Source organism: Mauremys mutica, chromosome 6 (genome assembly GCF_020497125.1).
Source record: "Mauremys mutica isolate MM-2020 ecotype Southern chromosome 6, ASM2049712v1, whole genome shotgun sequence".
Classification (NCBI taxonomy): Eukaryota; Metazoa; Chordata; order Testudines; family Geoemydidae; genus Mauremys; species Mauremys mutica.
In genome coordinates, this window is record NC_059077.1 from 100,002,661 (window position 1) to 100,030,578 (window position 27,918).

The following is a 27,918-nucleotide window of genomic DNA, read 5'->3' on the forward strand; positions in this document are numbered from 1 at the left end:
GAGGACTTCAATAACTCAGACATAGGTTAGGGGTTTGTTACAGGAGTGGGTGGGTGAGATTCTGTGGCCTGTGTTGTGCAGGAGGTCAGACTAGATGATCATAATGGTCCCTTCTGACCTTAAAGTCTATGAGTCTATTTACCAAGCAATCAATAAAATGTCAGGACAATAGAACCAAGCACTTCTAAAAGTACCCAGCAGGTCCAGGACAATGATTAGCAAAACTGTGACTTTCATGTATGAAAGTCTGAAGAATTTAAAATGATGTACTTTTTTTTTCCTGTTTGGTGTTCTGTAATGTAATTTAAATTACAATCCAGAATTATAACTGGAATGAAGGGTATTAGTTACCAAGTGTTTGTAACTTAATTTTCATGTGTTTAGGAAATGCTGAATAGTAGTTGTGACTTTTTTCTGTATTGTAGTTTAAATAAATTACCAAAACAATTGAAACTGAAGTGATGCATTATTTTGACAAATAAATATGCAGAATTTTACAGAATTTTGAAATTTTTGGAGCAGAATTTTGAATTGTTTGGTGTAGAATCCCCCCAGCAGTAAACATTCATCTTAACAATGGAAAAAGAATTCTCAGTGGGCCACATCCTGAGCTAGTGTAAATCATCAGAGTTCCACTGAAGGCAGTGGAGTTACACAGATTTACAGCACCTGATGATGCGGTCCAGTGTCACTTGGAGACAGGCTCAAACCAGAAAATGTGGATCCAGGTTTCAGACACCAGCAAATTATGGTATTTGAATTTCATGTTTAGGTTTGGTCCTATTTCTAATTTCTGCATGAAACAGTTCACCCACACAGATTAATTAGAGGATGATTGTAAAGCACTTTGAAGATGCAGCTTCACTTTCTTCAAGTAGAATGTGCTAAATAATATTATTCTAAGAAAATGTATCTAAATATAGAAAAGAAATCAACATTCTTCATTTTAATTGTGCACTTGCAGTATCATTAACTCCTAGATGCAAGAATCTCAAAAGAAAAACACTCAGTAATTTTGATGCACTGTACAAAGTTCTAGATGCTATTGGTGTCATGGGGCTGAAACTCCAATGCAATGCTTTCAAGGGACATAATTAATGGGGCACCAAAAATATTTCACGATTTCCTTTGAAAAACCTATCCGTAAAACTTTAACATCAAAACCTAAATTTAATGGAAATATCTACCCCCAAAGTAGTCTTTTTAAGAGGAAAGGAAATATACGAATCACGCATTAAAAGATCAACTAGTAAGATTAAGCAATTTTCTTTGTTAGCACCTAGAAGGGATGCTGCCAAAACAAAACTCACATATTTACAATTAAAAACCCATTACCTGTGTTAATAACAAAAGACTCAGATCAGTTTCTCTCAATTGGTGGGTCACGACCCCCCACAGAAGTGATAAAAGGCATTCAGGGAATGGGAGACCACGAGATGTTGAAATTATTATTACAATTTAAAGGAAAGAAACTCTTTCTCCCCTACTCCTGCACACCCTTACTCTTCAAGGTCAAGTAGTCTGTAAAATTTCTTGGAAACACACACACACACACACACACACACACACTCTATGTAGCTTGATCATTTTTCTCATTGATACATATTTCACTCTTATTGTTATATAAAATATAAGATGGTAACAAAATTTTTGGACTTCAGATAAGGTCCTCAGCCTGAAAAGGTTGAGAAACACTGTCATTAGGTTATTAAAATCGGTGGCTTCTAATATTGGCGGCCCATCCTGTAACGCCTAAGGCCTGACTTTCAGATATGTTGAGTATGTACAAGTCCAGCTGAAATCAGAATGATCTGTATGTGCTCAACAACCCTGAAAATCAGGTCCAATGCATCTCAGCGTAGACCTCTAAAAACCAAGATACCCAGAATCATTGGACATATCTACAAATTCACTCTTAGTGGATAAGGTACCAAAACATCCCTTGGTTGCCATTTCTTGGGGCCTCAGAATGAAGGAATCCAGAATGATGATGAGCCAGTCAACAGCACCATCCTGGCAATGCTAAGATCTTATAAAGGCAGCAGGATAGAATTATTTTACCTCGGATTGTCAGAGATGTTTTTTGCATAAGTGAGCCAGCTTCATTCTGAGCCAGGCAGCTGAATTCACCTTGATAACCATCACTGATGTTTAGTAGCTGAAGAATCTGACCAGCTGCCAGGATGTTGTGTCTCATGCTGATGGGCTGACCAGCATAAAACCAAGTGATGTTTGGAGTTGGATGACCATCCACTGGGCAACCTAGAAACCAGGGAAGAGAAATAATAAGCCTTCTGCCAGCAAAATGAGAATAAAATCATCCACGAGTTACCTACAGCAGAACATGGTGTTTTGAAATCAATACAAGGAAAAAGAGGAGCTGTTGTCTGATTTTCCCTCTTCCTCTCAATAATTAAAGATCTAAGCCCTGGTCTACACACAGCCCCTGGTTCGAACTAGGGTACGCGAATTCAGCTACGTGAATAACGTAGCTGAATTCGAACTACCCTAGTTCGAATGACTTACCGTCCAGACGCCGCAGAAGCGAACTCCGCGGCTCCAAGGTCGACTCCGGCAACTCCTCCTGCCGTGGTGGAGTACCGGAGTCGACCGCGGCGCTTCCGGAGTTCGAACTATCGCGTCTAGATCAGATGCGATAGTTCGAACTCCGAGAAGTCGAACTCCCCGCGTCGACCCGGCGGGTAAGTATAGACGTGGCCTGAGAGATGTTTATAATGGGTGCCTTCTTATATACGTAAAAACAGTTTTTAAATGGCCAATAATGCTTTGCATTTCCATAGTGTCTTTTATGTGAAGTTTTAAATCACCATACAAACCTGAGTGAATAATTCATGTTAAGCCTTGTAAACCTCCTGTAAAATAAGGCAGTATTATTCCCCTTTTTGTGATGAGGAAACTGAGGCACGGTGACGTTAAGTAACAGGTCTTTGGCAGAGGCAGAAATAGAACCCACATTGTTTGATGCCCAGTCCTGTGCTTTAAGCCACATGATCATCCTTCCATTTGTGATTTAATGGGGAAGAATTAGCATCCATAACAAGTGCAGGGACGTGTCTGTGTGCAGGGATGTGAGTATAAACACACACACACACACACACACACACAAAACTTGCAAAGTCAAACTCTTAAAAACTAGGAAATGCCAGCATTAAGGCTGTCAATGTATTTCCTAACTTTTGAGTGCTTTGACTTTATGTTCTTTTAACAGTGCCATCATATTGACATCCACATGGTTCGTCCCTGACACAAAGGCCACACCCGTGCCAAATTTCAGGTCCTTGCTCCAAATGTGGGGGAGCTAGAGCATCTCAAAGCAAAGGTCACCAGAATTTTTTTTAACATTGCAGAAAATATGCTTTCCCTCCCCCAACCTCATTCTTGGAATTGGCTGAACCATTTTGGCTGACATTTACCTTGACCTCCCCCCACCCAAAAGAAAAAAATGATTAGCCTGATGCAAACACCCAGCATTGGAAATTTTAGCCTAAATGTTTAAAGTTTACCAAAGTTATAAGAAACTGAAAACAGGGTCTTATAATGGAAAGTGTTGGACAATCTTATTAAAAGGCAGGGCCACTGGCCCCACATATGACATTCTAACCTGTATATCGGTTTTTTAAATGTGATTACAAAGAGGTCTCTCAAAGATCAACATACAGACACGCGGGTAATTCAGTTTTACTGTGTGTCTGCAAAATCAACTACCATGGTTTAAAAAGGGGAAAGTAGAAAGATCAACCCAATAACAAGCAAATACAAAGGGAACTGAAATTAAACTACAATCCATAGCTGAGCTCTTTTGTTTCTTTTGAAGATTTTTCTGCCAAATAAATTAATTACTGCTCTTCCCATCACTGTATATTTTATTTGCATCATCTATATTTCTTTTTCCAGATCTACTTATAAAATAATAGGCTACGGGAATAGCTAGTAGCCAATAATAGGGGGAAAAATCACCCCCCATTCTTTCCATATGTGTTACCAATGAATAATTAGTAATATTTTCCACTTCTAATGAAAAAACCTTGCCTGTACCTATGAGGCTCGTATGTAATGGATATTTCCCATTTGTGTATGCAGAATGAGCATCAATCACCCTTCACAGATGATATATCCTACATGTATTCACTTGGACAGATGCATAACCTGTGGGATAATATGTTAGGCATATTTAGCAAAAATCAGATTGGAATATAAATATGTTCCCATAACATCCCTGTTCCCCTCTCCTCCCAGCAAATAATATGAATACCATTTAATACAGATTACCAACACCTATTTTCCATTTCCTCCCAAACATGTCATCGTTGACTGTTTTATCCTTCCAGTGTTCAACACCTGCCCCAAGCATGGGATAAACAGTATGGGAGTGAAAAACTGTCTTCATCTCTAGCCAGTGCAGTTACTAAGGGATGTTAGTACAGCGGGACTCTTATGGCGGGGAAGCAGTGTCTGGTAATGTTTCCTGACTACAGAGAGCTCTGGCAGTAGAAGACTCTTCTCTATCAGCCCTTCTTAACCAGTGAAAGAAAATATTGCTTTTAGGCCTCCTCTTCCAGGTCCACTGTGACTCTAAATTGATCTGAAGCCAGGGTATGATTCACAGATGTGAGATATTTTTTCTCTTTTTTTTTTTTGGAATTGCAAACAAAAACGTATATAAATTATACATTTTTGCGGGCGGTGGGACACCGGGGAGAAAGGGAAAGTTAATATTTCAAAGTTAGCAAAAAGGGCTTGGCCGGCGGGAGACCAAGGTTCTACAGCAATGCCAGTAACTGCATGAGAGGAAAGAATAAATTAACACTGCAGGCCAAATCCTGTTCTCAGTTACACTAGTGCAGCCTCATTGCATGGCTGTAACTGAAGAACAAATCGGAGCCAGCAGCGCTAAAACTAAGGGAACAAATCACAGAACAGACATAACTCCTCTTTTTCACCTGAAGGACAGAAACAAATGAATCCAACCACACCGCAGTTGTTCATTGGGTGCAGTTTATTACTGCATATGAATACAGAGCTCCTTTTAGAAGCCCGTTAAAATTTGAAAAAAATGAATGGAATTTTCTTTAAAAAACAAAAACAAAACCTCCAAAAACAGTTACAAATTGTTCTCAAGCTCCTGTGTCTGACTAACAAAATGTTCTTTGGGATTCTTCTCAACTTAATACAAGTGCCCAACAGATCTTTCTAATGGTTATGAGATTGGTCCAAAGTACAGAGTTGAGATACGGACCGGATGTGGGAGAAGGGACCTCTCTGGATTTTGTGTTTCAGTTTGGGCCTAATAATGACAAACCACCTTTATGTAAAAGCAACAAAGAATCCTGTGGCACCTTATAGACTAACAGACGTTTTGCAGCATGAGCTTTCGTGGGTGAATACCCACTTCTTCAGATGCAAGTGGTGGAAATTTCCAGGGGCAGGTTTATATATGCAAGCAAGAAGCAAGCTAGAGATAACGAGGTTAGATCAATCAGGGAGGATGGGGCCCTGTTCTAGCAGTTGAGGTGTGAAAACCAAGGGAGGAGAAACTGGTTCTGTAATTGGCAAGCCATTCACAGTCTTTGAAAAATTCCACCACGATTTCAACAGCTTCCACCCCACCATCAACCTCAGCCTGGACCAATCTACACGGGAGGTCCACTTCCTAGACACTACGGTGCAAATAATTGATGGTCACATTAACACCACCCTATACCGAAAACCTACCGACCGCTATGCCTACCTTCATGCCTCCAGCTTCCATCCCGGGCACACCACAAGATCCATTGTCTACAGCCAAGCACTGAGGTACAACCGCATCTGCTCTAACCCCACAGACAGAGACCAACACCTACAAAATCTCCACCAAGCATTCTCAAAACTACAGTACCCGCACGAGGAAATAAGGAGACAGATCAACAGAGCCAGACGTGTACCCAGAAGCCTCCTACTGCAAGACAAACCCAAGAAAGAAACCAACAGGACTCCACTGGCCATCACATACAGTCCCCAGCTCAAACCCCTCCAGCGCATCATCAGGGATCTACAACCCATCCTGGAGAATGATCCCACACTTTCACAGGCCTTGGGTGGCAGGCCAGTCCTCGCCCACAGACAACCTGCCAACCTGAAGCATATTCTCACCAGTAACTGCACACCGCACCATAGTAACTCTAGCTCAGGAACCAACCCATGCAACAAACCTCGATGCCAACTCTGCCCACATATCTACACCAGCAACACCATCACAGGACCTAACCAGATCAGCCACACCATCACTGGTTCATTCACCTGCACGTCCACCAATGTAATATATGCCATCATATGCCAGCAGTGCCCCTCTGCTATGTACATCGGCCAAACTGGACAGTCTCTAAGGAAAAGGATAAATGGACACAAATCAGATATTAGGAATGGCAATATACAAAAACCTGTAGGAGAACACTTCAACCTCCCTGGCCACACAATAGCAGATCTTAAGGTGGCCATCCTGCAGCAAAAAAACTTCAGGACCAGACTTCAAAGAGAAACTGCTGAGCTCCAGTTCATCTGCAAATTTGACACCATCAGCTCAGGATTAAACAAAGACTGTGAATGGCTTGCCAATTACAGAACCAGTTTCTCCTCCCTTGGTTTTCACACCTCAACTGCTAGAACAGGGCCCCATCCTCCCTGATTGATCTAACCTCGTTATCTCTAGCTTGCTTCTTGCTTGCATATATAAACCTGCCCCTGGAAATTTCCACCACTTGCATCTGAAGAAGTGGGTATTCACCCACGAAAGCTCATGCTGCAAAACGTCTGTTAGTCTATAAGGTGCCACAGGATTCTTTGTTGCTTTTACAGATCCAGACTAACACGGCTACCCCTCTGATACTTGACACCTTTATGTAGTGGTTTTCATCCATAGATCTTACAGTGGCTGGTTCTCTGCACAGTGCTGAGAGGGGGACGCGCACCGATGGGGGAGATATGGAGGAGCAGCGGGGATGGTGGCATGAAGGGGCAAAGCAGGGAGAGAACAGCAAGAAGGGGAGCATGTAAACGTCCGATGGATGGGCAACAGAGCCGACACGTAGCCAGCCCCTGCCTGGCGCCTGCCCATACACACCAGCCACCGCAGCTCGCAGCCAGTGCTGGACGGAAATGGGACAGGGGATGGGGCCTTGCTGGTCGAGAGCTGGCACGCAGTGGGGCTGCACTGATGGACCAGCAGGGGGAGCAGTTGGCCCTGCATGTTGCATCTTTGCCTTGACACCAGCCTTGCACACCCATCTCCCAACGTCAGCCACTGGACCCCCCGCTCACAGCTGGTGGGTGAGTGGCAGGCGAGCAGGGATCAGTCCAGCAGCAGGACCTGCCAGTACTGATTGGAGGGGGGAGGGGAGGAGGAACAGAAAATACGTGACAATTAGCCCGTTTTTAAGAGAAGTCAGGACACCTGCAGGAGGGCTTAAATACGGGAGAGTCCCTTTAAAAACGGGACATCTGGTCACCCTACCCCTTAGCAAGGTAATTAAGCCAACTTAAGTCCCTGTGTAGACTGCACTAGGTTGATGGAAGTATTCTTGGGTTTACTACAGAACCCCTCCTGTCGCTGTAGTAAGTGTCTATGCTGAAGAGCTACAGTGGTGCAGCTGCAGCTGTGCTGCTGTAGCGTTTTAAGTGTAGACACAGCCTAAACCTCTCCCTGTCTCCATAAAATAGATAAAATAAAACCTCCAAAGGAATATTGTGAGGCTTTGTTAATATTTATAACATACACTGAGATCCTCAAAAGGAAGGAGCTGTGTAAATGAAAATATTATTTTTCCCAAACTGTATGACAAATTAAAATCAGGCAGAATTAGCATGAATTAATCTTAGCAGAGTAAAGCTGAGTATTTAGCATTTCTTAATATATACCAATACAGCTGATGACAACAGTAAAAACCCTGATATTTTAAATAAAGCTTTTATGGCACCAAAGGAGCAGTTAAAATCTATGGTATTAAGTAAATGACATGGCTTTTAAACAGTCCACAAACACTTATCATAGAATCATAGGACTGGAAGGGACCTTGAGAGGTCATCTAGTCCAGTCCCCTGCACTCATGGCAGGATTATCTAGACTACCCCTGACAGGTGTTTGTCTAATATGCTATTAAAAATCTCCAATGATGCAGATTTCTAGATTCCTAGGCAATTTATTCCATTGCTTAACCACCCTGACAGTTAGGAAGTTTTTTCAAATGTTCAACCTAAATATCCCTTGCTGCAATTTAAGCCTATTGCTTCATGTCTTATCCTCAGAGGTAAAGGAGAACAATTTTTCTCCCTCCTCCTTGTAACAACCTTTTATGTATTTGAAAACTATCATCATGTCACCCCTCAGTCTTCTCTTCTCCAGACTGAACAAACCCAATTTTTTCAATATTCCCTTATAGGTCATGTTTTCTAGACCTTTAATCATTTTTATTGATCTTTTCTGGACTTTCTCCAATTTGTCCACATCTTTCCTAAAATGTGGCGCCCAGAATTTGACACAATATTCCAGCTGAGGCCTAATCAGTGCAGAGTAGATCAGAAGAATTACTTCTCATGTCTTGGTTACAACACTCCTGCTAATACATACCAGAATGATGTTTGCATTTTTTTAAAACTCATATTTAGCTTGTGGTCCACTATGACCCCCCAGTTCCCTTTCTGTGGTACTCCATTGGGAGTCATTTCCCATTTTGTATGTGTGCAACTGATCGTTCCTTCTTAAGTGGAGTACTTTGCATTTGTCCTTATTGAATTTCACCCTATTTTCTTCAGACCATCTCTTCAGTTTGTCCAGATCATTTTGAATTTTAATCCTATCCTCCAAAGCACTTGCAACCCCTCCAAGCTTGGTATCATCCACAAACTTTATAAGTGTACTCTTTATGCCATTATCTAAATCACTGATGAAGATATTGAACAGAACCGGACCCACCTCGATATCCCTGTGGGACCCACCTCGATATGCCTTTCCAGCTTGACTATATATCTTGGTTATAGAATACCACACGTTATTTTTCTTAGATATCATGTATGTAGTGCTGTAAATTTATACAATATTTTGCAAACAGATACAGATATGTTCCCTGCCCCATAGAGATTGCTAAAAATGTTCCCAAATACCTAACCACATGGTGGTCGCTTTAAGAGGTCAAAGGGGTTTCAAACTGTTGGGGGAAATAAGGTGCTTTGTAAAATAATTCTGAAAAGGAGAAACTTATACACCGAGATACAACTTTACAATATCATTAAGAGTCAGGCTGAAGCCACCTAACAGTTATGAAAAATGGAAGATGAAGTCTGAGAGGATGGAAACTGAAGGCTGAAACTCCATCCTTAACTCACTTTGATGTGTCTGTTCATGGAGTGACACAGATTGAAAAAGAATATGCTGTAGTTCATCTCTGCTCCACCACCACAACAGCCACAGGATAGCCATATATTTATACATGAGATGAAGGATGGTTGATATTCACAGCAGATATCCTGAGAGGCGCCACTGCACCGTGTGGAGTTCAACAACAAGTCACAGGAAGGAATGACTGCTCAATATGAACACCAGAGTGGATTACCAAGGTCAGGGCTGCTATGGAAGCATGAAGACCTTTCTGTATTTATTAAGCTGATATAAGCCTGCTGAGTCCTGAGTTTCTGGCAGCCCAGAAACTTCCCAATGAAGCAAGGAAAATCAGAAGCAAGGAAGAGAGGAGGTGGTGGTGGAGAGCACAGGAAAGCTATTGCTGTGTGTTTCTAACGAAGCTGCAGTGTAATTTCTGTCTGGCTAACGAGGTGTTCTGGCAGTGATTGGCAGGCTTTGGCAACCAACCCAGGATAGCGTATGGCTTTTCAATGCCTGTAGCAGAGGAGTCCTAGAGACCACAGCTCAGAAACCCTCTAGTATTGGAAAGGCCATCTGGAAGTTCTCTTCTGCTTATCCTACAGCAATGCTTAGGGCGTGCACAAGAACCTCAACACGGCTGAAAGATCTTTTGACTGTTGTAGTAGGAGCCAAAAGAATGACAGATGACCAGACTGTAATACACAGGGCCACACTGTGATCTCCCACCACCTTTACACCAGAGTAATTCCACTGAGTTTAGTGGAGCTATACCTGGTTTACATCAGTGCGCGTGAGAGCAGAATCTGGCCCAGCTAGTCTGGATGGGCTTACAGCCATGAGCTCGTGGGTTGCAACCCTCATTCATGATATTAATCAGAAATGGCCTCAGACACTAGTAACATTATTTAATACGGCAGCATGTTGAACCATTAGTGTAGAAAGGGGGTTCCCAAGTTGCTTCACTCTTGACCGGTTCTTAAAAATGGAGATCTTCTTCCGGACCACTTCCTTGCCTCTCCCAGCCCTAATCCCAGACCCTGACTATAGAAACAGCAGTGGTTTTTACATGAAGACAAAACAGTACTTAGATAAATTTGATCAAATATTTCCCCTTGAACCTTCTTCCCAATGGAAAACTGGGTTTTCAACAGAATAGATGATTTTTGAGTGGAAAATGCCAGCTTTCCCTAAGAATTTCCTATATTTTGGCCAGGTCAAAAACCTGAAATTTCATCAGGAAACAGAATTGTTTTGGTTTCTGGGCAGTTTTTGGCCACATTTTTGGTGTCTGGCAGTTTTGGGGCAAATATTCTTGTGTTTCGGATGCTAAAAACTGGAAAAACGTTGGCGTTTGGGTTTCCATTTTGATGAAAAGTCAAAATTGTAAGCAGAATCCCCTTCCCACATTTTCTGATTATCTCTAATATTAGAAGAGTATAAAGGATACTCCATAAGAATCAGATACTACAGTGGAAAGCACAGTAGAATACACAACTGGCTGGTTGGATAGACAGATAGAGCCAAGATTAAAATAAACCCACTTATATGTGATGCGTACACTAATAGAGGGTGTGTCTAGACAGAGGGGTGGCTGGTCAAATGCTTGCATTAATTAAATTGTCAGTGTGGAGTATTGTGGGACAGCTTCTAAATGTCAACTACACTTGATGTAAGCAACACAGTGTCTACACACACACACTGCATTGACCTAACTACATCGACATCAACTCTCTGCCTCTAGTGGAGGTGGAATTATTACGTTGGTGTAGTGGGTGAGTTACATTAGGGGGAGTGAAATTTTGGTGTAGAAACATAGGTCAATCTAAGCTGCCTTACGTTGCCCTAACACTGTAGAGTAGACCATGGCTTTGGGTCTGTTCTCCAATATTGACTACACTTTGCAACATTTTTCAGCTTTGGTGTTGTCTGCTAATTTGATCACGAGTGAATGCACACCAAAGAAACATCAGGCAATGAATGACATTTTGCAGGGAAGAAAAGGACTTTTTTTAGGGGTTTAACTCAAAAAGTTTGAATGTTTACCTGAATCTCTTCAGTCTGCAAAACTGTGCTGGAAATCTCACAGGAGCAAGAATTCATGAGATACTACTCGTGTTTCCTGCTTCCAATTAAGCTGGACACACTGAGACAACAGTCTTTCTTAGGGCATTTTGTCCCTTTCACTTTTGGACCCAGCAAGGGCCAAGAACTGAAGAGATGAATGAAAATAAAAAACAAAATAAAAAAGGGTAATTGAACTTTTATTTTTTTCTCTTTGAACCTTTGAGAAGGTTAATTTTAAGTTTTGGACACATACATTCTGCTCAGGTCTTATTTTATCAGAATCTGTCCAAACCTCACTATATGAATGCGTCTTCCACCTAACTCTGTCCCTGGTTTAATTTGGTCAAATCTGCAGGAACTAAGCCATGTGTGTTACAGAAGAATACAACCACCACCATTTATTTTGATTTATTTAGACCACGTTAGACAGATATTATTGGAAAATCCAATTACTAGCAATAGGAACTATTTAGGGCTGTAACTGAAATCCATATATTTGAAAATGTAGAAAAACATCCACAAATATTAAATAAATTTCAATTGATAATCTATTGTTTAACAGTGCAATTAAAACTGTGATTAATCGCAATTAATTTTTTTATTAAGATTAATTTTTTTGAGTTAACTGCGATTAATCGACAGCCCTACTTTATACCAATGCTTAGTATGAAATTAGAGTGATAGCATCATATTGGTGAATGAATGATATGGTTCCTATGATGTAATATATATCCAGTGAACTTCTATTTGTATTTAACTTTGATCTTCACAAATATACAACTTACATGTGATTTGATTTATGATTTATATTTAAAAATCAATATGAATGGAAATGTTATCATTATGCAATCTAAAATTGCTCAAGTAACATTATTTAAAATGAATTCATGCTTTCAAAACGCACTGAAGTCCAACTTCTTATAATAATGAAACCCTCTACAATGTTCTGAAAAACAGCCCCTTGGATATTCCTGAATTTATCTCACCCCTAATATGCAATTTCTGTTTTTCCCTCCTTGGTTTAGATGCTACTTAGTCCTGCCATGAGTGCAGGGGACTGGACTAGATGATCCTCATGGTCCCTTCCAGTCCTATAATTCTATGATTCTATTCCACAAGGGAGCTGAAACACCAGATTTAGCATAATTATGTGAGTTTTTCCCTATTCCGTTTCCTTGTGCACAGTGTAAATTATTCTGTATTTCTATCAATAACTTTTAAATCATAACACTAATTGCCAAGTCTAGGAAGATTTACATGAGAGAACTGGGGAGTGATGGGGGAGGGAACAGGACAGGAAGGTATTTAGGAAAAATTCTGATGTTTCAAGTGGATGAATTAATCAATCGCTTTTGGGTATATTATAGAGCTTCACATTGGACTCATATTTACAGCTCTGATTATATTAAAGAGCATATTATTTTGGTTCGTTTCACACTGATTTTTAACAAATATTGATATTCCATGTTAAGAAGGTGAATTTTGTGAGACTGTAATGTTCTGAGTCCAAGGAACTGTTGATACATCAATGTTGGCCTCTCCTGGTCAGCCAGCCAATCACACTGGACTGTACTCACCATAAAACACTCCACGACATCCAAATGAGATGAACAAACTCCTTCTATCCATCACCTAATCCAGCTATACTCCCAAGTCTCCAGAGATGAAAATACTAACAATAGGCCTGAGCCAAGCCTCTGGATTTGAACTCTGAACTTTGAGTTCTGCAAAATCCAGATCTCAATTTTTGCAGATTTATAATTAGTTGTTTAATCATACTGTGTAAAGAGAATGTGCCTATAAACAATAGCTAGAGCCAAAAAAAAACAACTAACAAAATGACACCTGGCTACTGAACCTGTGATATCTGCTCTTTATGGGCTCTATTCTCCTGCCACATCATCAGAGCATAGGAGAGAATGACTCCAATGGAAAATCCATGTGAGATACTGTTGTGGCAGAACTGAGCCATTTGTATCTTTCAAGTGAATTCCACTTTCTCTACTGATGTAAACTGGGTGCTGGTGGTTTTTTAAACTAGCATCACCACCAAAGAGCCTGTTTATTTGCAGAACAGGAAATTGTAGTCTAACTCTTCTGTCTCCTGAATCAAGGGTGAAATTGGCAGCTAAGTTCTGACCCTCCAGTCATTGGGAATAAGGTATAAAAGTCGAAAGGAGATTGCTTTCCAAGACTGTGCTCCCAGTGCTGCCAGTTAGGAAAATCTTGCTCTGACTTGTGAACTGAGCAAATTTGATATGGAAGTCACCGAGGGAGAGCACAATACATATGGAACAGCAGGATTTCCTTTTTACAGTCGATTGTACTTTTCTGGTCATAAAAAGCACACTTCACCATCTAACTTTACTGTTGTTGTTCAGTATCCCCTACATACAGAAATTTTGCTATTTTTTAAGCATGCCACACTCAACAGGCATGTCATAGTTTGGACCCCACCATAACGAGTCCAGTGCCTCCTGCTGCAGTGATGGTCAGGTTTCCATTGAAAGAGCTGCTGTACTGTGATATCCACACATTCTAGAGCTCATAGTTATATGACTCCAGAGTATCTGGGCACCTCACATCTTTTGATGTATTTATCCTTAGAGCACCCCTGTGAGGTAGGGAAGTACTACTGCCCCCATATTACAGAAGGAAAATGGAGGCAGAAACTCTGCCTCCATAACCTTGGACAAGTCATGGACCACTGACTGTGGCACTAGCCTTGGAGTCAGAAGATTCTAATTCAGTTCCCTGGTCCATCCTCTCCTCATGCTCTCAGATACCCACTTTGGGTGATGGTCTGTGAAGGCTCCTCAAGATAGGCGTTGCTCTCCTAGATTTGAATCCAAAACATTATGATCTTTACCCATAGACTCCAGACTGGCTTTGAGAAAACCAGTCATATTACAGCCACTTTGCATCAATCTTCACAGTCCAACGGCCATCATTTCCAGCATGATTGCTAAACATACTGCATCCCCGGGGCATTCCTGTGGCTCCCATAGATTTCATTATGAGTGGCACGGGAACATCTGAGGGCAGCTGAGTACAGAACAAAGCAAAAGCACCAGAAATGCTGGCTAGAGAACAAGCAAGTACAGTTGTAAAAAAAGGTTTTGAAATAAAATATTACAATGAGATTTTTAACTGAAATATCAACCAGAACAACTACAAAATAAAGGCCTAGAATTTTCACAAAAATGTTGCATCCTGTATTTTGGCCAGCTTTTGAGCTAAAATGTTTAAAATTCAGAATATCAACTTTATTTTTGCCCAAAAAATTCTGATCGTTTTCCCTCCCTGATAAAATACCATCCGTTTTTTTGATGAGCTCTTCCTGCACGTAGGTTCCATGGAAATGTGTGCTTTAAAATATATATACTGATGGGCACAGCAGACACCAGTGTCAGAATATATTGTAGGTATCATTAGCAGGGGTATTAAAATACCCAACATTTGTTTGCTATTTTCTCTCTTCTTAAAGATGATGCTTAAATTCTTCTCACAGCTCTTAAGCAGTGGGTGGAGCAGATGGATTTACTACCTTTGTTTCAGTTCCCAGCTATTTTAAATGTTACCTATTTTCCAGTCTCCCTCTAAATTCATGAGCTGGAGCTTCATTCCAAAAAACTGCAGCATCTCTTCCTGTGGCTGCCTTGTAAATGCCGTCCAAAACATTTATTTGATTATATATAGTGCATGCTGCTGTGCTTCTCCCTCCTTCTATATACTTATCCTCGGGTGTGCATTATATTTTCAAAAATCACCACACATCAGGAAGATTGTATTTCTGCTGATCTAAAAAAACATGTGCAGCTTGTGGACTGATGCTTTGGGGAATGATTTATCAAATATTTTCATATCCATTTTCCATGCAACAACAAGCTGCTAATCTACAAGGAAATATTTAAATGAAGAAACAGATGCCAAGTAACCTCATGCTATTTTAAAAAAGTGGTCAAAATATATTCTTCCTCCTTCTACTGTCCGTCATCTCTGCATCTGATAGTTAATCACTGTTTTCATCTGCAATGCATCTTCGGACTCCAGTGCGCCTGAAGGCAAATGCCCTCACGCAAAGATTATGTCTCATGTATACAAAAAGGAGCCATTAATGATTCCGCATTCACCATGCCAAGTATCTGCTGTAACCATGGTATTTTACTATACTTTGATGAGGCGGTATCATTATACCACAGTCATTGGGGAATTACACATATTATATTTTTAATGGCAACAAGGGCCCAAGCAAAGTATGACTCCAACAAAACGTAGCTTTTCCAGAGTAAGGATTTCAGGAGAGACTCTGACTTTCTAGCTGACATCTTCTCTAATGTAAGAAAATGATGATCTTGAGCCTGAAATGAGCAATTCTGTCTCTGTTCTAAACCTGCAACTTTTACCATGTCTTCCGCTTCATAAATGAAGGCATGAACTCTGCTGCCCTGAGATGCTTTCTGCCAGGTGCTAAGTGTCTTCTCAGATTCATCAACACACCATTAGACCTCACTGAATGCCAGGGGACAATCAGGCACCTCACTCAATGGGAACTGATGTGTTCAGTACCCAGAGATGCCCAGTATTTTACAAGACCAGCCTCCTTGCTTGCACATGGAATACAAGCATGTGCAAATGAGTTTGTGTAGTTCCTGTCCCCCAAATACACATAACGCATAACATGCCATCACTGGTACAGTTTGAGATGAGAGTCCATTGCCCAATTCATTTCAAAAGGTTTTGCTCACTTCTAACATTCAAGGGTATGATGTTACTCACTGATAAAACATGTGTCTTCTTTCCCCCTTATTACTGGGCAACCTCATTTCAGCAGCAGCTATCACATGACGTATCACTCTACAGCATCACTTGCCACCATACTTCTCTGTGACATCTCTTCAGCACTAAGCGTTAGCAGCAATTGTTGTGTCAAAATACACCACCCCATTGCAAGCAAAACTGCTTGCTGACTTTTTGAACTCCAAACTTGGATAGGTCACGGAATGATATTTCAGTGAGACTGCTTCCCAGTGATCTCATTTGGGCAGGCAAAGACTTTGATCTAAAGCACAGGTCTTAAAGAAAGCCCCCACTCCTAGAAATATGGATAAGGATTGACTGACACTCCCCTTGAGGTAACATAGTTGAAAAATGTGTCTCCGCCTATTGGCCCAGAAGGCAGAGCCAGAGAGGAACATAGCTCATTTATGAACAACAGAAGTGATTTATTTAATTTCTAGCTCTGGGGACCTTTGCAAGCACCAGGGCAGAAACAGCCTGCCCCAGAGTCAAAAAAAGGCATCATAGCAAGAAGATGCTATTCTTCAGCATGAGGCAGATTGTCCTTGATGTTTTCTCATATATGGGCAAGTAAGAGGGCATTTCCCACCAAATCTACTACATCTCTTATTGTTAAAATCAAGGGAAAAGGAGCTTTAAAAAACATGCATGAGGAACAGCCACGCACACAGCAGCAGAAGTAGGAGTATGGGTGTGCAGATGCCCTTTAAGCCCTCTCTACACAGCATGGCCCAAGTTGTACTCTGCAGTTTGACTGCAGCTCAGACCTGGATCATAGGTTACTCTGATGGTTACATTTTGACTATGAGCCAAAGGATGGGCAGACTGTGGTGACTCCCGGCAGTGACTTCCCTAGAGCTACTTGTGTGGGTAACGGCTGGTGTAGAAACTGGCTCAATGCTTAGCAGGCTTTAAAATGGACCTTTTGGATAACACAATAGGAAGGACTAGAGGGGACAGCCAGATGGGGTAGCTGTGGAGAGGGGTTATGGAGACAGAATGGCTATTAGATAGTTGCAGAGAAACAGAATTTGGGAGACAAAGGGGAGGGAGTCTTTTATCCCAGTCCACGCTGACAAAATCTTAAAAGGTAATCTAGTGTCAGTTAAAAGAATGGCTGAGGTGTGGGCCAATTCTTTTTGCAGAAGTAAGTGGTCTATCTGTAGCTGAATGCAGGTAGGACAATAATTGTTTGGATAATTTTTATGTGTATCGAATGCTTTGCACATATGTTTTGGCTATGCCATGCTGTGTCATCCACTTACGTATGGACATTTTGGTTGCATCTGTATGAATTCTAGCAGACTGGATATTTCAGTCCGAGCTCATCTCTTATTAGAATATCTATCAAAAACTTTCCTTAGATTTTTATAATATCAGGTCAGCTTCAGCAATGTGTATCTCCATGGAATAAATAGAAGTACATCAAGAATAAATTTGGCTTGATATTGGGAACTCCTGGAGTTTCCTGTCCCCTAAGCAGGCGCAGAAGGTTAGGGGATGATATGGCCCCACGAGACTGAAGTAAAGGTTATTATGTACAAACAGATGCAAAACCTATTTTATGACCTCTTTCAAATCTCAACAAAAAACTTCTAAAGATTTTGCTTTGAAAACCTGCGATGAAACGGATGAAACAGAAGTGTGACTAAGTCCTAGGACTGAGAGTGCAATAAAAACCACACCTGAAATGATTTATTGAATGCTACCAAATATCTTCAGATATTTCCCCCCCACAAAGAGCTCCTTGACTGCAGGCTTGGTGGAAGCACAAATGCAATCCGGAGCAGCTTGCTAAGCAACAATTACAGATGGACACAGATGTCAGCATTGGGGAAAAAATAAATCCCAAACAAATAAAAATGTAAATACAAGCTCCCATTATAGAAATATTTGCTACTGAATGTAAGCAAAGAGCTGGTAGGAGGCCTGTGGAGAGGAATACAATCATTCTTATCAGCACTGAGACAAGGTACAGATCCTCTGCTAAAGATTTACAATCCTGCTTCTGCAAGGCTAAAAATCAGTACTGAACTACTCTATGATTTCACTGAGAGTCATATACATGATAAGGCTGCCTGAAAAGCTGGTTGTTTAACTGAGCCTCATATTAAATATAACCTCCAAGACATTGGAAGAAAGGGAGCTTAGAAATAACAACAACAACAGAATGAGAATCTTTTTGTAAACAGACTGTGCCCATAGGCCTGAAAACATCCTACAGTATACAATAGGGGTTGGAGGACAGAGAAAAGAAAGACAAAACAGAAACTAAATAGAAGATGGAGAAGAATGAAATAATGGAAGAAGATGATTATTTCATTCAGAATTATTTGCTTGTAAATCTCTGAGCACACTTTGGGTGCTGTAGATGTGGTACAAAGAAGATTAAAACAAATACCACAATGGAACAAACAGTTTACAAGACAAAAGTAAATGTGGAGAGATGGACAAAGCTCTGGGAGAAGCCCTGCAGAAAGAACAACAGGAATGGATGACTTTGAAAAGTAGAGACCAGTAGTTACGTGGGGAGGAAAAAGAGAGAGAAGCACAATCTAGAGTACCTTTAACCTCATCCTGACTCCTCCATCCCTCTGTTTGTTACATCCACTTGCTGTGGCTCTTTCTTCGTGTATGTACAGTGTCTAGAACAAAGGAGCCCTGATCCTGTCTGAAGCTTTTGGGAATAACAATAATAAACCCCACACTATGGTGGTATTTAAAATTTGAACTCGAGTCCCTGAATCCAGAGCAAGAATTTGCAAATGGCCCCCATTTATAATAGGCTGACGCAGTCCCTCCACCTTCCCCACCACCCACCAATGCCCCTGATCTGGATGAACATCTGGATCTGAATTTTGCATGTTCAGCCTATTTCTCATACTTTAGAAATCAACTTACCGATGAGGACAGAACTTCCAGGATTTAGCACCATCCTTGTTCCTGAAGGAGAGGTCAGCACTGAGGGAATATCTGGCCCCGTGATTAAAAGCATTGTTGTCAAATCTTCTAATTGAAGGAGGGTTTGTGGGGGATCTGGAAACAGATTGAGAGACTGAGATGACAAAGGAGACCATAGCGGATAAGATATTGAGGAAGTTTTAAACCAGCTGTCACATTATTTGCTGTGCTGGAACATCAGCATTCCAAAGGGGACATACTAGGTAACATTGGACAGCATCAGAGGTGTGCTTTGCCTGATGTATCAGGTACGTGAGGAGGCAGGGAAGAGGTTAAAATAATAATTCAGGGTCAGGCACAAGCCCGCAAATGCTAAGAACATTTGCATTAAGGCTATTACAGCATCCTTTTTGTGACTAGCCAGGCACTGCAGCACATTTTGTTCAGTAAGAGATACAGTAGCTCATAACAGATGGTAAATTCACACAGCACAGCCAATACAGTATCTAGTCATAACATACTACTGCTTGAAGTATGCCAAGCCACACACGGGGATAGTCACTGCTCTGTAATTGTGTCCACATGGGACGTTATCGAGTAGCAAGCTGGTACAATGTAGAGTCACACCTTGGCTTGCCACCCAGAAACTTGCCACATAGAGAAGCCTCAAATCACAGTGACAATACTAATGGTCGGATCCAATGCCCACTGAAGCCAATGGGAGCCTCTTTATTGACTTCAGAGGACTTTGGATAAGGTCATAATTCAGGATTGCTTTAGCACTGAGCCAAATCCTGAAAGCTACTCAGGCAAAACTCCAAATGCCTAATAGGCCAAAGCGACAGAGAGTTATTACCGTGAATACAGTTACTCTTGTGTACTACTGAAGTCAACAGGACTCTGTGGAGGAGTAACTGTCTGCGTAAGGATCGCTTTTCACAGGATCAGTCCCTAAAGACTGTAGGATTCGGCCCATTATTAATTCTGATGATGACAATGATTCAATTTTTGTATTTTGTTTCCTGTTTTCCCCCCACTGTCATTTAAATGACGGTAAATGTGATACAGGACAGAGAAGGGGGGTGAGGTGATCTCTTTTACTGGACCAACTTCTGCTGGTGAGAGAGACAAGCTTTCGAACTTACACAGGTCAAGACCTAGTTCAATGAAAGATACTACCTCACTCAGCTTGTCTCTCTAATATCCTGGGACCAACATGGCTACTACAACACTGCAAACAGTAAACTTGATGTAAGTGAACGGTGGCACCTTCCCATTCAGTTAAACGGCGCTGCATGTTGAGCTGGGGTTGCTACTGCCACGTGTGCTCATTATGATATGTATGTGGCTCAGGTGTTTCGTACTATTTATTTTTATTAAAATGATTGTGAAAGTGATTTGCCTACAAATGGGTATAAGCTGCCTGGAGAAACAACAGTAACATTGTATCTTTAAAAAAGAAGACATTTTTCGTGAGCAGGAAAAGGGTCTGAAGCCATGTGAGAATTATGATCTGTAAGATGAAACTCAGGTTTTTTTTGTTTTTTTTTAATCTAGGCAGATAATTTTTAGATCAAGTTTCTAGGGTTGATTTGAAGTCACAGGGGACCCATGTTCAGGGCTGGCTCAGGCTTTTTTGCCGCCCTAAGCGGCGAAGAAAAAAAAAAAAGCTGTGATCAGTGGAGCTCTACTGCGCAGCTTCATTTCTTGGTGGCAATTCGGCGGCAGGTCCTTCCCACTGGCCACCCCAAGCACCTGCTTCGTATGCTGGTGTCTGGAGCCAGCCCTGCCCAGGTGAACATCAAACAGAGGCTTCAGCGCTGTCCATAAGACTGCGAGAACTTTCACTTTCAAATCTGCCCCAAGAACTGGAACCACTGAGGCAGCAGATTCTGCAGGGCCTAGGTTCACCCTGCAAGGTTGAGTAGTGGAGATTTAAAACAGGCTATATACCAAGCCCTGAAAAGAGAGTTCTGTAATGGACGCTTTTTAATGGTGTTGCTGCAATAATATGTACAGGGTTACAAAACGTGCACACTTCATTACCCAACGTACAGTAGCCGTTTACATAGTCCTGCCGGATCTTTCATCTCTCAGACGGCAGGAAATGACACAGATGTGTTATTAGGGAGGAAAATCCATCAGCAAGCACAATAAATTAGTCGTGGGTAACACTTCCATCCATGCTTTGGGCCTGACAATATCTTTCTAAATCACCTAGCTAGACATTCAGCCTGCTACCATGAAACCCAAGACAAAGTAAACTTCACCCTTCAATGAACTGAGTTACTGTTTTGTAAAAGTGCACAGGGTTTATGCATCTGTTAGTGAGGTGTGAAATTGCTCAGTGTCACTCAGTGTTTTACCAGGGGGAGGTCTGCTTCTCGGAGATGGAGCATTACACAGAGTATTTCCTTCATTTCACAGGTGCCATTTTGGGGAATGGTCAAAGGAGGGGAATGGTTCTTTTATTAGCCATAAAATCTGAATGTGTGAAAATGACATATTAAAGTTTTTTTTTAGCTTATACTTTTTTCCCCCTTCTAACGCACGCACCCTTCCCCCCAATTCCAATATCTTCTGCCTTCTCCACAAATGAAGACAGCCTTGCTCCTGCTTATGTAGGCTGCTAACACAATTAGAGGTTTTTTTCCCCCACTGGAATACAAGGCTGTTGATATCACTCTCTCGTCTGTTATGTCCTCTGACTAGCTCCAAAGAGAGAGATCTGTTTGGTGCCTAGGGTTCATTATTACAGTGACACGTGGGAAATGTCATGAACAAATAGCCCTTCCAAAGGCCACGTGCATTCCTGTCACTTACCAAGAATCAGCAGCTGTGTGCTTTCAGTCACCTCCCCACGAAGATTGGCTGCCCTGCAGGAGTATAACCCCTGATCAGACAGAGTTACGTTCGCAATCAGCAAGGAGCCATCATGTAGATGATAGGCAGGGGGCAGCTTGATCCTATTCCTCAACCAAGTAACTTCTGCTTCAGGTACACCTGGAAAGGCATTAAAAAGAATAGGAGCTGGATGAAGGTTTTACTACTAGGGACAGACAAAACAGTTGGGATAAAATAATAATCAAAACAAGCCTTTAACCAGACTTCCAGCCCAAGGCTTTTTGAGGTTCAAAAGAGTTTGGTCAACTCTTTCAATACATTAAAATATATATTAAGATAAAATAAATGCCTTGGATTTCCTGGATCCACTCTGGCCTGGAAACAGAAGGGCCACACTTTTCGGAGGGATGCTTTTATAGTAGGATTTGTGTTCTGACTATAAGCAGGCAGCACCACTGGAAATCCTAAGAGAAAGCCTGTTCTTATGAGATTTTCAGTCCAATATAGAAGAGGGAAAGGACACCCTTTTCTATAGCTTCTTCCCATGTCATGATCTAACACAGGGGCAGCATACAAGGAACAGAACATCCCCCTCTGCAGCACAAGGATGGAGGTACCACCACCTGCGTAGGACTGTCTCACCTTCATTGACTGGTCTCTATGTAATATCACTGAAGAATGTTCTGTATTTTACAATACAGTGCAGATAAACAGGGAAGAGATACATCAGGATAAGCAGTTGATTTAGTGGAGCTACGCCTGGCTAGAGAATTTTTCAGATTTCCACACCTCTGGTTCAAATTTCAATAACTCCTTCAACTTCCAATTTGTTGTCTAATCCCAAGGTTCTCACACTTATTCCACGGTGCGAAGCGCACGTGAAAATGGCAATGGTCTTGCGGGCCACCCTCGCCATCACGATCATATAAAATCCTTGTGGCAATCGCTTACAGAGCTAAGTAATATTTAGGAACATATTGTATTTTTACCATCTTTTAAGATGATTTAGAAGCTGAGAACATGGAGCAGGAGACAGTACCATGCGATGAGCCAGCTGTTGGTGGCCCACTAGCGAGTGCTCCACAGACCACGAGTGGTCGATAGATGACATTTCGTGAACCACAGGTCTAACCCTTTGATATAGGCGGAGGAGACTCTTCCTTGGGGCTGTTACCCCAACAGGAATTTGAAGTTTATGTTTATCTGTGACTATCTGTTCAGAAAGGTAGATCTTCCCAACAAACGAATGATTTGAGGCAGTTGGGAGGGTGCTGTACATTCTATGGTAAGAAGTCTATTAGACTAGAAGAGGTCAGTTATTTTTGGAGAGTATTAAGATACAAAGTAGCCTTTTGAAATCCCCCAGACCTGCTGCAATTGACTATTAAAGTGTGACCCTACCTTCCACTTCACTCCAAGTAAACTGGCAAGGACAGGGTACAAAACTTTAAACAGGGTTTGAAGTCTGCCTGACAGTTATCCCAGTTTGTAAAACAGACAGTCTCCACCTCTGATCTCTGTACTCTTTCACATAACAGGGATACTCTGTCTTCACTGAGTGGCTCAGAGGATAGAGACTTTGCCTCTAAATCAGTGGTTTAAAGCCATCCCAGCGCAGGTAATTCCTTGCCATCGGACAGCCGATCAGTAGCCTAGGCGGAAGGAACTGGTGGTCTCAATACAATCCTTGTGGTAATGTGCCCACATCATGAAAACCATCAGACAATTGGGAATTTTGTTGTCAGTCACAGCAGAAAGATAAGGACCTGACACAGAGGGACTAGGCAGGCCGTGCGTGAAGTCTCAATGACTAACTTATTCTCAATGTTCCATGGGGCCAGTAAGCACCATACAGTGCTGAGCAGCCAGAGCTTGAAAGAGAACAGCTTGTCCACTGCTGCAGCATCAGGATGCTCTGCCTGTTTCCCTTCCCCCCTGCACCACCAGCTGACTTTGCCAGCATGTGGTCCTTGCCTTCAGTGCCACACCAATTTAGGCACAATCCATTCTATAATAGGCATTTCTGCTTTCAAGTCTAATACAGTAGCTGCACTACTTCAGGCTGCTTACAATGAATCACATCTTCATGTTACCAGCACTGCCAACTCCAATCATTCAAAAATCATGAGCCAGGCTTTAAAAAAAGATTTAAAAAAATGTTTGGAGCTCTTTCTCTTTGCTTTCTGAGCCTTTTGGGGGCACGTGGTCACATTTTCAAACTTTTATCTGCAACTGTGAGGCTAGAAATTTGCCTTTTTTTATTAATGAAAGCTGAGATCTTCCATAATCACATGACCTCTGGAGCTGGGACTTTAACAAAAACATCAGATATGGCAATACTTGTGATCATAACAATTGCCAACACTGTGTTACATTAATTAACTTCTTTGCAGATGACTGCATAGCTGTTCAGATGGGCCAAGTCCTGAAAGACTTACCCAGCTCTTACTCTGGTAAAACTCATTCACGTCAAAGAGAGTTTTGCTTCAATAAGTACCACCAAGGATTTCAGGATCTAGTCTGTAACGCCACTGTACAATCTGCAGCTACCTTTGATACAGAACAGATAACTTTGTACATCCAAAGAGTCCTGAACATGTATAAACGCCTTCTCTGACCGCCTGTACAGGAAGGTCACTCTTACTTTCTTCTTTAATCTAAAGCTTCCAAGTTAAACATAAATGTATTGCAACCAAATGTTATAGTAGCACAGAGCAAACTGGATGGGGGAGGATGAGAAGAAATGTAGATCTCAGTGAGCAGCAACTTTGTTTTTGTGTATCCTTCTTACATGAGTGGCTTACACAGGTTTATACTACAGAAACAGGTAATGAAACCAAGGTCATAGCAAGCTGGCAAACACTTCTAAAACTGAAATATAAAGATGCAGGTGCAAACGTGTGCAAAGCCACTCTTCCAAACCCTCACCACAAGGGGGAGCAAGAGCATTTCAGTCAGCCCTAGCTCTCTGTTTTGTCATGCAGTTGTTGTCCAGAGGAAAAGTAGCCTAAATAATAGTGTCCAATATAGGAGAGAATGCAGTTTAAAGAAAATAATAATAGAAAATGAATGGCTGAGAGAAACCAAGTCTCCGGCATGAAGTCATAATACAATAATTTTCATAAATGTGAAGGAAAGAGCAGTCTTCAGGGTCAGATCCTCAGCTGGCGAAAGTTGGCATCAGTAATTTGGTTTCAATGGAACTACATCACTTTACACCAGGTGAATATCTGGCCCTAAGCCATTTAAATTCCCCTTTGGAAGTAAGATTCTTTTGTCTTTGTCAACTTTTCTTTTGTTGAGCCGATTGGACATTGAATGATGGTGTGTACCCCGGAAAGCCAATACTTGCTGGTAGTATTTATGCTCCCTGAAGACTTCCCTTTTCTCCATTCTTCTTCAATAGCAGACATCAACAACTTTATTCCTCTAGCTTTCATTGGACTTAGTTTATCCCTCACACAAAAGGCTGACTGGTATAAGTGACAAGCAGTGTGCTAATTCCGCGGCTCCTTTAGCTATATCATGTTCATATTCTGTTAAAGTCAGCAGAGCACTTTGGAGATCTTACAACAAAAACTAGTTTCCAGTGCTGGGATGTTCTGAAATAGTGATACTTTTATGGACAGTGTTGTAGTCTGATGCAGGTGATAATGAGCAACCAAGGCTTAAAGAGAAAGCCCGGAGCCAAAAAGAAAACTCTTGTGTTTGAATGAAACACAGAAGGAAGAAACTTAGGGAAGAGTCGGAGGAATGAAGAACATAAAATACAAGGAAAAGAGAGAGTCTGCAAAAAACCCATTTGCCCTGAGTCGTGAGGTTGTTGAGGTGTGGAAAAGGCATGGGTGGTTGAACCCATGCTTGGTCATACTACAAGGGTTGTCCATACCGAGGGTCTGACTGAGCAGGCCCATGTTGATACTGGGAGGAAGGATGATGAGAGTGGCGGGAGAGGACCTTCTCCTGGTCACTATCTGATGCTCCACTGGAAAACAATGAAGCTGATATGGAGAGTGGAGATGCAAGAAGTGGTGCCAGTGGTGATTCCTGGGATCGCGATGTGCACAGTACCGGGGATCCAGTACCAATTAGAGGAGACACTGGTACCTCAGACAATGTGAGGTCCTTAGAGAAACTAAATTCCTGTGGTGCTGCAGTAGTTGGTACCATCAGTGGTTGCTGGTATTGAGTCAGCAGTACTGAGAGAACCAGCAATCTTGTCCGCATGGGGCAGTCCAATGATGGTTGTCTCGCAGCTGTCGGTACTGAGAATGTCCATATCAATGCCACCTGCCCGAAAGTGGTATGGTCTCCACTTCAGTCCCTGACCGGTGGTACTGCTGCTTTGGTGCCTGTCCCCATAGGGTCTTTAGGCCTACAAGTAGTATCTGTTTCACTGGACCCACATGATCCGTGGGTAACATGCCTTCAGTGCTGTCGGTACTGAAGAGACCGAACATGCTGGAGATCTCCTCTCATTGGTTTGGTGCTCACTATGAGGGCTCAAAGCTTTCTTTTTAATCTTACGTGGGGAGCCCAAGGATTTCTTTCTTGGTTCACCTGTCTTGGAGGTAGAAGGCTGAGGAGAAGACTTATGTTGCCTGGGAGTCTCTGGGCATGGGACAGTTGCAGGCTGAAGAGCTCCCTCCATGAGGAGCAGCTTTGTTTTAGAGAAAAAACCAAAGGAACCCCCCTGAAATTAAGAAGAAAAACACTAAAACAAGCTAGGAATGAATTTCTAAAGAAGTAATGCATCTGTGAGTAGACTGCTAATTGCTCCATGTGTAGCCAGGGGCGGTTAAGAAGGAACTTAGGGTGGTTCACCAGCACAGTGCTAATTAGCCTCGAGGCAGAGCATGAGGAGGGGAGAGATCATGTGTGGGCCAAACGGACACTGCTACCAAAGATCTCCAATCAGAAGCACAGGAATGCACATACACCTACAGTGGAGCACCCATAGGGACAAGAAGAAGAATTCTTTGTCAACATAGCTACCCTGTCAGGGAGATAGATTACCTACACTGATGAGTTCTCCTGTTGTAAGGTAGCACTTCAAGTGTAGATAAGCTCTTAGGCTCAGTACCAGGGGGATCCTGGGGTTGGCCACCATCACCTACCCAGTCTTTAAACACACCCTGGCCTCTCTAGACTAGGTGCAAAGTCCCATTTGTTAAAATATGTCTCTCCAGTATGATGTATAGTCCCAGTGGGGCAAACCCACAGCAGCGTCCTGGTGAAATGAGAGCAGAACTGGGTCCCACAGCTGCACATGCCTTGGGCCACATTCATCCTTGGTGTAACTCAGTCAAGGTATATCAAGCAGGAAGTTCGCCTCTTTTTAAAACTACTATAATTTTTAACTACTTTTAAAAGCATCTATAATTCATTTCAGACCACAGAATTTGTCAGCATTTATGCTCCCTAAAAGAAATTAAAGAGCTATATAAAAACAGTTCCCCAGGCTCTAGTAATGGTCCCTTTCATTATCTCTTATTTTTGAAGAAACCAGGCTTATCAGCACCTGTCAGCAACCAGTCCCTATTTCTGTCTTCTGGCTGCAGCAGCTATAGCAAATGTCATAATTAAGCCTTGCAGCTAATATTTCTTTTCTGCTGCCCTGCAGACTTTCATTAAAAGTATTTCTCTGCCTGAGCCAGAGCTGCAAGTTGCGACCCTAGAAGCCCTCCTTCATGGACAATTCAGAGCAGTGCCATCTGCACAAAGCTTCTAAGGACGAGGTGACCTGGGTTCTCAGCTGAAAGGAGAAAACGGCTCCGAGGCTTTTTGGAGCAATTCTCCAGTTGTTGTGCTACTGGGTGTGGTGCACCCCTGAGATTCATAGAGAAAAGAAATCAGGTTTCACAAACTCTGGGAAGTTTCTGCTTCTAGAGATTCCCTACATTGGCTCTGTAAACATCACCTTGACCTCTAATTCTCTC

At 41.9% G+C, this 27,918-nt stretch overlaps 1 protein-coding gene across 6 annotated transcripts in view; it reads right to left on the minus strand.

Moving 5' to 3' along the window:
* Positions 1-27,918, minus strand: part of ADAMTSL1 (ADAMTS like 1) — a 654,406-nt gene that overhangs the window by 17,534 nt on the left and 608,954 nt on the right. For all 6 annotated transcript variants that reach the window (XM_045021716.1, XM_045021715.1, XM_045021714.1 and 3 more), the window contains 3 exons: positions 21,959-22,138; positions 19,136-19,270; positions 2,062-2,262 (listed from right to left, as the gene is read on the minus strand). In XM_045021716.1, the coding sequence (XP_044877651.1) occupies positions 2,062-2,262; positions 19,136-19,270; positions 21,959-22,138 (516 nt within the window). The remainder of the gene's footprint in view (positions 1-2,061; positions 2,263-19,135; positions 19,271-21,958; positions 22,139-27,918) is intronic.